Here is a 12,956-nt window from a genome sequence, read left to right as displayed (position 1 = left end):
AGATACACACCGATACGCGTAATCAGACGCCGCCGCCGCCGCCGCCGCCGCCGCCGCCGCTGCCGTAGCAGAAGACTTCACAAACGACACAGCTGCCGCTCTCCAAACCAGAACATCCCGTAAGATACAGTTGTACAAATCTTCAATAAAAGTTATCTTATGTAAAAATGATGTTTCATTCGACCTCATACCCGAGCCAAGGAAGAAGTTAATTTATTTAATATTGTCACCCTGACAGAATGCTTTAGAATGCTCATCCTGACAATTGTCTTGCATCAAAAGAGAAAACCCAGTTACATTTAGTGACAGAAGTGTCACATTTAGTAACACAACTGTTACACTACATAAAATATGCAGTGAACAGTTTCGACGACATGAATCGTCGTGACATAAACATTTTTACAGTGAGTATGCAGTGAATGATGTTTAAATATCAAGCTTCATCGTGCTAAAGGATGGTGTTAAGTAAGATCTATAGATTCAGTTTAAAAATACTTCGTAGGTGTATGCATGCCAACTGTAGAAATTAAGACATTTTTAAAGTGGAATCTACACATAATTCCATCTAGCGTGAGTCCAGTTGTGTAGATGATTCTCAGCATTTTCCTAGTGCCCGAAAATTATTACTGTTGAACTAAAACTACTTAAATGTATTTGCAAGACAATGACCATAATTGTAGCATTACTGGGAAGGAGACCTCTTCTGGTGTTGATGACGCCAGGTGCAAATCTTCATATTTGATGTCACTTCGCCGACATGTACTTCGATGTTGATGAGAGGAAATGACTACGACAACACAACACCCAGTCCAAAAGCGAATAAAATGAAGCTCTCCTTCTAGTGTGTATAACTGTGCGTAAAAATAGAGGTGTGGAAGAAATGAAGTAACTGCATCATCTTGGTTTCATTAATTTATAGGCGTAATTATATTATCACCCCAGCTATCGTCGATCGTTACTAATTTTGTGAAAAATATGTGAATTCTTACTAAAGCAAAAATGATTTTGGGAAGAGCTCTGCATATTCCGTCAACGTTATTCCTTCTGTTTAACGAACACTCTGATGTCTACCTGTATTCTTCTTGGAACTTATACCGACACGAATACACGATATAAATATCCCAGAGTGGCCATATTGTAGACTCAAATAAATTGTCACTATATGAAGTTAACATTTACACAGGACTTGCTTTGATTAGTGACAAAGGATATGGCATACGCGCAAAAATCGGAAGGAGGTGTTACCGTTTGTACTTGGTGTGTTTGCCGGCCGAAGTGGCCGTGCGGTTAAAGGCGCTGCAGTCTGGAACCGCAAGACCGCTACGGTCGCAGGTTCGAATCCTGCCTCGGGCATGGATGTTTGTGATGTCCTTAGGTTAGTTAGGTTTAACTTGTTCTAAGTTCTAGGGGACTAATAACCTCAGCAGTTGAGTCCCATAGTGCTCAGAGCCATTTGAACTTGGTGTGTTTACTGTAAATCAGAAAAGTTCGTAGTGGATATTACGTTACAATTACGGTGGTCATCCTTCTTCACGAAATTCACAGTTTGCCACCAGTGTCTAGAATTCATTACGTGTGCAGTTTGTTTCATAGTGTTAGGGAGATCCTATCCATTGTTATATTTGCAATATTAAACATAGTGTGGTTGTTTTCAGGCGCTCATCAGATACGAAATGGAAATTCTGATGAAGAAAGAAGCAGAAGCTGAGGAAGAAATTAAAAACTTAGCCGATAAAGTCAACGAGCTGCAAGAGTTATATAAGGCCCAGGATGAGCTATTAGGTGAGACCACACCCATTTTATACTTTCATTATGAACTTTAGGCACAAAACAAACATTATGATCATTTAAACAATTCCGGAAACTTGAACTTGAGGTATGACCTGTTTATTTGTGTGAGATGTCAAACACATTGTTGACAATTAAACCAGGATTTTGGGCTTATGACGGTTAAAAAAGCACTGTAGCTATTGAAGTACATGCGAAGCTCATTTTCTTCTAGGTGGGCTATTTGAAGAAAGACATTATTCCACCGGTCTCTATTTTAAAATACTACTTGCTTCGGGCATAGCCCATTTCCAATTGCATCTATAGTAACAGGCGAGAACGACGTATCTACGTCTGTTGCTATAGATACACTTGAAAATGGGCCATGCCCGAAAGTGATAGTGCGGAATTTAGTATTTTAAAATGCAGACCGTGGAATAACGTCTTCCTTCACCTGTGAAACCTTTTTATGTGCCTCGTCCGCCTGATATCAGATAGTGAGACACGTTCTTACAAAATACAAAATTTTAGGAAACTAAGTATTTGTGTCTCTCCTAATACACGTCAGACGCATTTTCTCTGGTGTTTCGGGACATATTTGTTGTTTCGGTTTTGAAATGTGTAGCTGCCGTCGACCCAATAAAATACTGCTGATCACGTCTTTTACGTGACGCCTGGTGTCGATGGAAAGCGTCGGTTTATTTCTCGTTGCGAACAAAACGATTTTTAAAGGTCAATTTTACAGTGGTCCGAAATTAGTCTAATGCGACATTCGTTTTATCGACGTGTATTGACAGGGACAGTAAAACAGGGAGAATAAACAATACTCCAGCAGCGGCTCAGCAGCGCTGCCATATGGCGGTAGCAGTTCCTGTGGGCCAGGGCAGTGCTGCCGCTGCTGGAGTACTGGGTTTTCTTCCTGTTCCAATGTCCCTCTTAATACATATCGATGAAATGAATATCGCACTAGACTAATTTGGGACCGCTCTATAGAAGGGGTACGAAAAATTCCACATTAAACACCATTTTGTTTGTAACGAGAAACAAACCGACGCTTTCCGTCGAGAATGAGTGTGCCTGTAAAACGTGATGAACAATATTTGTTTGGGTCGACTCCAGCTGCACTTTGCAAAAACCAAACTACAAATGTGTGCCAAAACGCCAGTGAAATAGCGCCTGACGACTCTATAGAAGGACAATACTACTTTTCTGCTACAATAGATGGAATTTTCTTTCTTTGAGATACAAGCAGAAAGTCTGTACAGTGTTTGGAACGAGGACACATCGTATAAGCTATTCGATGTTCTTGTGTACAGATGTAGACTTTGACAGTATCAAAGCTTATAGAATGTTTTGGAAAGACTTTAGTGTATAACATATGGTAAGGCATAATCCTCACAAAATGACAGGTGATATCCATAAACGTTGATAGCATCTTATAAATTTGATTGGCTACAACTACAGCATTTTAATTGGAATGTTATGATCAAGTCGATGATATGTGATGTATGCACAGATTTAAGGTTCAAATAACACTTGAGCCTCGTTTTGAATAGATACCCTTGAAAGGGGCCTGTTCCATCTCCCATTAATGTAAATGTTATTTAGAATAGCTCGTGTGCTTTGGAATTAGTCGAAAAGCTTAGTTTTCTGCTATTTTTCAATAATGTTTGTATCCTGTGCTTGGAGAAAGAATTCATAGGGACCAATTTGTTTTATTTTGCGTTTCACATCAGCAACCCTTTCCCATGCAAGTAATCTTCATCATAAACAATCTTTGTTACACCTAGACGTGTGGGTAATGGAAAGAGAATTTGCACCAGTAGCTGTCAGGGTAGTTTTATTTACTTTCTGTGTTGAGTCTTTGGAAATGTCCAATATGTCCTATTCAAATATGCCTGTAGCCTTGTGTTGTCAAGAGCAAAGGACATCCAGCCCTTTAGAGTCTTTTGATTACCCACGCATCCACCGTGTAAAGTTGTGGAAATTTTCAATTGAATTTCTATTCACAAATTTATCTAGTGTACAGGCCTGGTCCAGGACAACGGAAGCTCACTTTCTTTAACATCCTTTCGACCGAGGAAACAGCGGGCGGCTTATTTAGCGTCATTCCGAATGGTCTGCTATTTCCCCACCCTCTAAAGAACTGGTGGAAAACGGTGGCTGACAGGGGCGACTAGATAAGTTTTTGAGGACGCTCTTTTTGTGGACGCCGTTGTGTATCGTTCTACTCGGAGTACGCTTAGTAGAAGTTTCAATTTTGCTCGGGACTCTTTAAGCTTTTCATATTGCAGTGTAGGCAATCGTCGCGTTTACTTAAATTAACAGTCAAGACTTATTCCGAAAAACCTGCATTTATGCTTCCTTTGTTTTATGGAATTTTGGCGATTTCATACTTCGAGCTAGGTCTGATGCTTAACCACTGTTTACAGAACGTTCGTTAGTTGTGTTGAGGACTCGCTTCTGCCTTTACTAATTGAGCATCGCTCTCTTGTATCGTCTGAAGTGAACGATTTTTTGAACAACCAGTGCGACCCTTGAACCCTTATATAATTTCATTTCCTCAGGTTATTCTATTTACTGATCGCTTCCACCAAATTTTCATTAAATTCTGTTTTCATTTTGGTCATTTTAACCTGTTTCGCGTACGATAAAGCAGGTTGGCCTTGCCGAACTATGTAGTAGCAGTCACCACTTTGGACTTGAGCACATTCTGTTTTCCGCTAACAGGCTCGCCAATCAACAAAGCCTCACCTCAGTGAGCTGTACGTGTATCAGAATTTGCGAGTGTCACACACTGCCAGTTTTATCACGCCCTTTGATGGTTGTTTCAGTAACTGGTGTCCAACTACGATAGATCCATGTATTTGTATCATTCCCAGTTTTCTGAGCAGAATGAACGCCAACAAGTCGGAAAAAGTTTCCATAGTTCGGGATTTATTAAAGGTATTAAGAATTTGGTAACTATGGTGTACTTAGATTTTTGTCCCTTTCAAATCTCCTTTAATAGCAGTGCATTCTGGTACGTAAGTACTGTGTAATTTTCTCGGATAGTTTTCTGTCACTTGACTGATAATGAGTTGTGAGACTTACAGCTTATTACACCTCCTGAAGTATCGCTGTCATTCAGAGAATTCATATTGATGTTAAATGTAAAGACTGTTTAGTGCAAATCCCATTTCAACCTAAGGTACCATACTTCTAGATCTGTTTCTTCTTGAGGGAAGAACTCTGATGTTAACAAATGTCTGTTTTACAGAATATGACTAAATTTTCCTCTCCCTTCCGCCTCTGCTCCGAATATGATGATGATGAAGTCCCATACTCTTTGACAGAGCGTAGTGGAACGAAGCGGAAGACCCGCACCGCCATACTAGGCATGGTCCTACTGGAGGTGGTTTGCAATTGCCATTCTCCGACCGTGATGGGGATGAATAATGATATTGAAGACGTTACAACACCCAGTCATCTCGAGGCAGGTGAAAATCCCTGACCTCGCCGGGAATCGAACCCGGGACCCCGTGTTCGGGAAGCGAGAACGCTACCGCAAGACCACAGCTACGAACCCCTCCCAACAAATTCCGTCGAATTCTCATCTCCCCTCTGAAATCACCGAAAGTAGGAGTATTTTGCTTCGCAAATGTGTGACAAAGGTGTGATGAAACGTGTTCCCTATATCATCGAGTCAAAGGCTCCATATTAGTTACCACTGCGCATTCAATTAACTTACAGGTTCAGTAGGATATATTTTGATAGCGACTTCACATGGCATTGCACTCTGTGAAAGTGGGATATGAAAATGCTGTCTCTCCCATTTACAAGGGGGATAGAGCTCTTCAGAAATTCGTAATGAATGGCTAAAGTGATGTCCCGGAGACCAACATCTCTTATATTAGAATAGATCAGGATTAGCTACAGCTATTTGACAATGAATAGTGAAAAGTCTTACCCTATTCATACAGTTATAGTTGTGGTGGATTCAATCCACTTTCTACATGTTGGCGAAAATACATGTTTAATTTCGGAGATACGCATAAAACATAGTCCGAAATTATACTAATGCTTTCTCCGAAAATTATTTTGAGCAATTTGTTCACGAGCCCATTCGAAGTTTAAATGGCTGCGATAACATACTTGAACTCTTAGCAACAAATAATCCTGAGCGAATAGCGAGAATCATGACGAACAAATGGATTAGTAACCACAATGTATGTTGTAGCAAGATTGAATCCGTATCATCCAAATTCACCAACAATAAATGCAAGATATACCTATTTCACAATCGGATGAAACTTTGCTTGAAGCCTTCCTAAGAAACAGTCTCCATTCCTTTCAAAGTAACTGTGTAAGTAAAGGCAAGATGTTAGTGTTGATGGCAACTGAGAAACTCATACCGAGCAAACTGGTAAGAGACGAGTAGATCGCACATGGTACACAAAACAGTTCAGGATACTGTTGCAGAAGCAACGAAAAAAGCATGTCATTCGCTCAGTAAAGGCAAGTTTTCTAGTCAATGTTATACACCAATTAGATTCCTTTCCGAGTGTGCTTATGTAATAGCTCCATGCTTAGTAACCATATACGAGGGTATACTGAAAAGTAACCCTTCTGATTTTTTAGAGTGAAAACTCTTAAATCTATTTAAATAAAACGTTATATTCATTCTTCATGTCTGCCGCTAGAGGGCTCCGAACTGTAGCGTGTAACACGACGGTGCGTAACGTAACAATATTGGCAAATGGGAAACAGTGTGTTGTAATCGAGTTTCAAATTCGAAGTGTTATTCCCAGACAGAGTATCGTCTTCTTCAGTATAACAATGCCAGATCACACACCAGCACAGCGACATCTGCAACAATCGGACACCTTAGGTTCACTGTCATCGATAGTTCTCCATATCCCGGTTTGATCCCACATGATTTTCATCTGTAACCAAAAGGTAAGGAACACCTTCGAGGGCTTCACTTTGATTGTGATGAAACGCTGCACGCAGAGATGAGGTTAGGACTCCATCAGCAAAGTCAGACATCATTACGGTATTTCAGTGCTTATGTTATTCTGAGTTACTATGCTGTGTTCCTTCAGAAAATGCATGCATGTCCGAAACAACAGGCACTGCGGTGACTACAGCCGTTATGGAATATGCGAAATGTATTCTCAGTTGCGAATATGGATAACCGTCAGTTGCATAACGGAATGACGAAAACGAAAATTTGTACCAGACTTGGACTCGAAGTCGGATTTCTCGCTTATCGCGAGCGGTTACCTGACTATTAGGCTGTCTTGGCACGACTCACAGCCGGACCCAACCTTCCATATGTCGTCAGCCTTGTGTCGATGACATGTACTCGTGCATTCGTTATGTACTCGTATATTCTCGTACAGGGCAGACATTTTCTTGAAATACGGTATTGCAGCACCTGTTTCATTCCGAATTACGATTCAATGTTCCTTCGGAACATGCATGCATGTGCGAGGTCATCCACATGAGTGCCTTACTGAAAGGAATCGGTTAAATTTCGGTTATACGACAACTCGCACAAATTTAGAGGCTGTCAGTTCAATTAAATATCTAGGAATTACAATTACGAACAAACTAAATTGGAAAAATCACACAGATGGTGGTGTGGGGAAGATGAACCAGAGAGTGCGTTTTATTGGCAGAACACTTAGAAGATGCAACAAATCTATTACACAGCCTTCATTAGGCATGTCCCTCCCATTCTGAAGTATTGCTGCACGGTGTTGGTTCTTTACCGTATGGGATTGACGGAGTACATCGAAAAAGATCAGATAAGGCAGCTAGTTTTGTATTACCACAAAAAAGGTGAGATAGTGTCACGGGTATATACACAAGTTGGGGTGGCAGTCATTAAAACAAAGACGATTCTCGTTGTGGCGAGATCTTATCACGAAATCTCAGTCACCAACTTTCTCCTCTGAATGCCAAAATATTTTGTTGCCTCCCACCTACACAGAGAGAAATGACCACCGCTTTTAAATAAGAGAAATCAGAGCACATACGGAAAGATATAAGTGTTCGTCCTTCCCAAGTGTTTTTCGATAATGGAGCTGTAGGTAAATAGTCTGGATGTTGTTATATTAACCCTCTGCCAAGCACTTAGTGTGAATTGCAGAGTAGTCATCTAGGTGTAGATGCAGAACATAAATGATATATAATATCATGATATTAAAGCAACAGGGGGAGCTGTAGATGGATGGAGTGGTTCAGAGGCAACGTATGTGTAATCAGAGCCAAAAGTTAGATCTCGATTCTGCTTAATTAATTACAATCCACAATAACTGTGTCAACAGTTGTATAAAGGCATTTTAAGAGCGTAGATCAGTTGATTTACAGCCGAGAGTTTCATTAGGAATGTTAAAAATACTATCATGTCACGATGTCACCAACTAGACCTTGTGAAGCAGTGAGAGATTTTATGTTCCTTGAAGATGTCCACTGATAACCTCATGATCAACGATCACTATCTCATCTCCTCTACATTATCGAGCAAATATCGAGGAAGAAAAACACCTTCGAGGTGCAGGATTGTAACTTTTTAGCAAACCTAACAGAGAAAGTGATTTAGTAAATTTGGTTAATGGTCTGGATACTGCGCCGTGTTACAGTATATTCGGGTGGTCTCTGATAACTAGTAAAAATGTGTCTTCCTGTTGGAGAAGCGTCTTTTTTGAGTTCTCCTCATTGTTCCACAAATCCCACCGAAGAGATAAAAAGACAGTCATGGGCTGTTGACAAAGCAGAGAACAGCTTTCTATAATGCAAGCTGTGTGCAAGAGAACTACGCCAGATATGTGCTTCCCGGTTCCATTCGCTGGTCTTGCGTTAGCCGTGACGAGCTTTCCACTTTGTGAGGGAGACAGAAAGTACAAGTGCTCTACAGACCACGCAAGGACTGTGGCATGTCGTCAGTGTAGGATTTCTTACAGCAAAACACGGTTTCGCAGTGGACAGGGATCGGATATGTGTGCTCAGCAACATCAATTTTACTTAACAACAACAAAAGATGCTTTACGATTTATCATTTGAAAAATTACTTGTTAAATATGACATGGTGTACAATTCCTGTAGAACGCTAGGTCGAAGTACTATTTCGTAGGCCTACAAGGAAACTAGCCACATTGATGAATAAGAGACAATGATGCAAATACATTTTAAAAAATTCTACGATGAGCAAAACATATTTGTTTGTATTACACCCACACAAGTTTCGGTGATTTTTCACCATCGCTTTCGTCGAAAGCCAAGTAAATGTTACGCGAGAATTCATGTAGTTCTAGAATAGCCGTCGATACATTTCAAAAGTCTTAACAAAATTATATGTGTTAACTGACCATCTTCTGCGGTATAGGTGATATTTCAATAATTTGTTACCTTCAGCCATTAAGGGTTTCTCTTAAATACTGAACTTTATATAGAAGGCAATCAAATTTTAAAGCCATAAATAAATATATTAGGGTTTGAGTGATTTTGCTCTATGTTAATGCTATTTATTTTACTGTTACAGTTTATTTGTTAATTTTTTACTTTCAGCAGCACTATGTTAATTATGTTTATCGTCCGTTTATTAGGTTGGTAGCGTAGTTTGGTAAGAAATGTGCCTCCTTCGTATTTTAGAGGGCATGTTAGATGTGATGGACTTCATGGAATTCTTGAATTTGGAGTACAGATGTAATTTGCCTAAATTTAATTTTGTAGGTTCCATGGTGTCAATTCACTATGCAATTTACCATTGTTTATGATACATTCAATATGTATGGGCGAAGAAATAACGGTAAATTGTGTTCTGTTAAAGGCAGAATCCTTAAAAACATATTTATTGTTAAAACAAACACGGTCACAAGAATTCAACTTTCATAAAGACGTGAGCTTTCACACTGGTACCACCACACCCAAAGTCCACGTGGGATGAAGGAAAATATTAACTGAATACACAGCTCAATTTAAAGGAATTACGTTCTCTGCTCTGAAAGAACTGTCTGAAGATTCACAAAGCAAGTCCACACAAGCTACATTCTCCTCCGATTCTCACGAGTTTTGCGACGCCCATCATGAGTAACATGGCGTCATGGCCTCTCGACTAACAGACAGGTACACTTTTTCGCAAAAACTTAGAATAATCTAGTTAAAAAACGATAAACGTAATTAACGTACCACTGTTCACTTCAGAAAAATGCATATTAGTTACCGATGACAAACTACAGCGAAATATCAGCTGTACTGCAAAAGACAAACAAGGGCAGCGTATGCTGTTTGGAGATATATACAGGGTGTTACAAAAAGGCACGGCCAAACTTTCAGGAAACATTCCTCACACACAAAGAAAGAAAATATGTTATGTGGCCATGTGTCCGGAAACGCTTACTTTCCATGTTAGAGCTCATTTTATTACTTCTCTTCAAATCACATTAATCATGGAATGGAAACACACAGCAACAGAAAGTACCAGCGTGACTTCAAACACTTTGTTACAGGAAATGTTCAAAATGTCCTCCATTAGCGAGGATACATGCTTCCACCCTCCGTCGCATGGAATCCCTGATGCGCTGATGCAGCCCTGGAGAATGGCGTATTGTATCACAGCCGTCCACAATACGAGCACGAAGAGTCTCTACATTTGGTACCGGGGTTGCGTAGACAAGAGCTTTCAAATGTCCCCATAAATGAAAGTCAAGAGGGTTGAGGTTAAGAGAGCGTGGAGGCCATGGAATTGGTCCGCCTCTACCAATCCATCGGTCACCGAATCTGTTGTTGAGAAGCGTACGAACACTTAGACTGAAATGTGCAGGAGCTCCATCGTGCATGAACCACATGTTGTGTCGTACTTGTAAAGGCACATGTTCTAGCAGCACAGGTAGAGTATCCCGTATGAAATCATGATAACGTGCTCCATTGAGCGTAGGTGGAAGAACATGGGGCCCAATCAAGACATCACCAACAATGCCTGCCCAAACGTTCACCGAAAATCTGTGTTGATGACGTGATTGCACAATTGCGTGCGGATTCTCGTCAGCCCACACATGTTGATTGTGAAAATTTACAATTTGATCACGTTGGAATGAAGCTTCATCCGTAAAGAGAACATTTGCACAGAAATGAAGATTGACACATTGTTGGATGAACCATTCGCAGAAGTGTACCCGTGGAGGCCAATCAGTTGCTGATAGTGCCTGCACACGCTGTACATGGTACGGAAACAACTGGTTCTCCCGTAGCACTCTCCATACAGTGACGTGGTCAACGTTACCTTATACAGCAGCAACTTCTCTGACGCTGACATTAGGGTTATCGTCAACTGCACGAAGAATTCCCTCGTCCATTGCAGGTGTCCTCGTCGTTCTAGGTCTTCCCCAGTCGCTAGTCATAGGCTGGAATGTTCCGTGCTCCCTAAGACGCCGATCAATTGCTTCGTACATCTTCCTGTCAGGACACCTTCGTTCTGGAAATCTGTCTCGATACAATCGTACCGCGCCACGGCTATTGCCCCGTGCTAATCCATGCATCAAATGGGCATCTGCCAACTGCGCATTTGTAAAAATTGCACTGACTGCAAAACCACGTTCGTGATGAACACTAACCTGTTGATGCTACGTAATGATGTGCTTGATGCTAGTACTGTAGAGCAATGGGTCGCATGTCAACACAAGCACATTACCTTCCTTCAATTGGGCCAACTGGCGGTGAATCGAGGAAGTACAGTACAAACTGACGAAACTAAAATGAGCTCTAACATGGAAATTAAGCGTTTCCGGACACATGTCCACGTAACATATTTTCTTTATTTGTGTGTGAGGAATGTTTCCTGAAAGTTTGGCCGTACCTTTTGTAACACCATATATATATATATATATATATATATATATATATATATATATATATATATATATATATATATATATGTGTGTGTGTGTGTTAAAATTTTTTGAATATAATGAAGATAACTTAAAAACTTTATGTATTCTCATCTAACAGTTACTTTACGTTCAACAAAAAAACAAAAAAAGCTAAAGGGTAACCCAGTAGCACTGCATAAACACAAACAATGTAACCTACTGTCATTGATGTTCGTTATTTGTTTAAAAGTCGACCGACATGACAGTGATGTCTAGATTCTAATCTTGCTTCCAATAATAATTAACTGATGACACAAATGCAGGTTATTTTCAGTACACTATCCATTCACCATATTATACTCAAAGCTGTCGTTGTGTTTGCGCCAGAACATATTTTGTTTTCACGTGTTTCGCAAATCTGCTTATATAGGAACACTACATGCTAAAAACCCATGCAAGATGAGACTACAAATCAACAGAATTTGATGGCGGAACACCACTGAAAAAGCCTCCAATTGCTCATACTTCACTCATGGCCACGGAAAAAAAAATGATAACAGGCCATTCATACAGAAATTATTGCAATATTGGCTTACGTGCACGCGCGTGTGTTCGTGTGTGTGTTTTGCTGATTTAACCGGGTTTCTATTTATGGATTCTATTGCTTTATCAGATATCACATTTCCCAAGATTGTCTTCTAAATCGGCGGGGTGAGAAAGAATTGACATGGATTACGTTACTACCAATAATATATGTGAATATTCTTGTCATATCAGACGATATATGTCCTGTATTTATCGTTCTCTGGGTATTTTGTATATATTCTGTCATTATTATCGCTGTGTTACATACTGGAGCAACCGCGTTAACGTAAAATAGCAAGCAGATTACTGGCTTATAAATGAGTTATTTCACCATCTTTTTGATGAAGACGTGCTCCTATATTATGCTCTCCGATGACCTCGTAGTCGGTGGGACGTTAAACATTAACTGTGTTATGCCGTTAAGAAACTAAATCATTATTAGGGAAGCGATATTTGTTTCTTATAATACGAAACTATTTCAAGGCTTTGCCCTGTGCTTATAAATCAGATGATGATCTTTCTGGAGAGAAAGGTATAACAATGCGATATTTTTGTCAGCTTCTGCTTCATTCTACGAGAAAAATGCGACATTTTCAAACGTCTTGTATTCTCACTATGATATTGAGAAGGTGTCAGATGTATTTTTCAGACTAACGTTTCAGACGAAGAGTGAATGTAACTTCGTATTTCCGCCATATGATCGACCTGATATTTAGAGACAGGTTGGCCAACAAGGCGTGGCCTGTCATT

At 40.1% G+C, this 12,956-nt stretch overlaps 1 protein-coding gene across 1 annotated transcript in view; it reads left to right on the top strand.

The window, feature by feature from the left end:
• The window catches only part of LOC126249329 (uncharacterized), a 462,872-nt gene that overhangs the window by 203,458 nt on the left and 246,458 nt on the right, over positions 1-12,956 (top strand). Inside the window, exon 3 of the mRNA XM_049950984.1 lies at positions 1,656-1,782. Coding sequence (XP_049806941.1) covers positions 1,656-1,782 — 127 coding nt within the window. The remainder of the gene's footprint in view (positions 1-1,655; positions 1,783-12,956) is intronic.

This window comes from Schistocerca nitens, chromosome 3, assembly GCF_023898315.1.
Source record: "Schistocerca nitens isolate TAMUIC-IGC-003100 chromosome 3, iqSchNite1.1, whole genome shotgun sequence".
NCBI lineage: Eukaryota > Metazoa > Arthropoda > Insecta > Orthoptera > Acrididae > Schistocerca > Schistocerca nitens.
The sequence above is the reverse complement of the archived record's forward strand: the minus strand, read 5'-3'. Positions and strand labels throughout refer to the sequence as shown.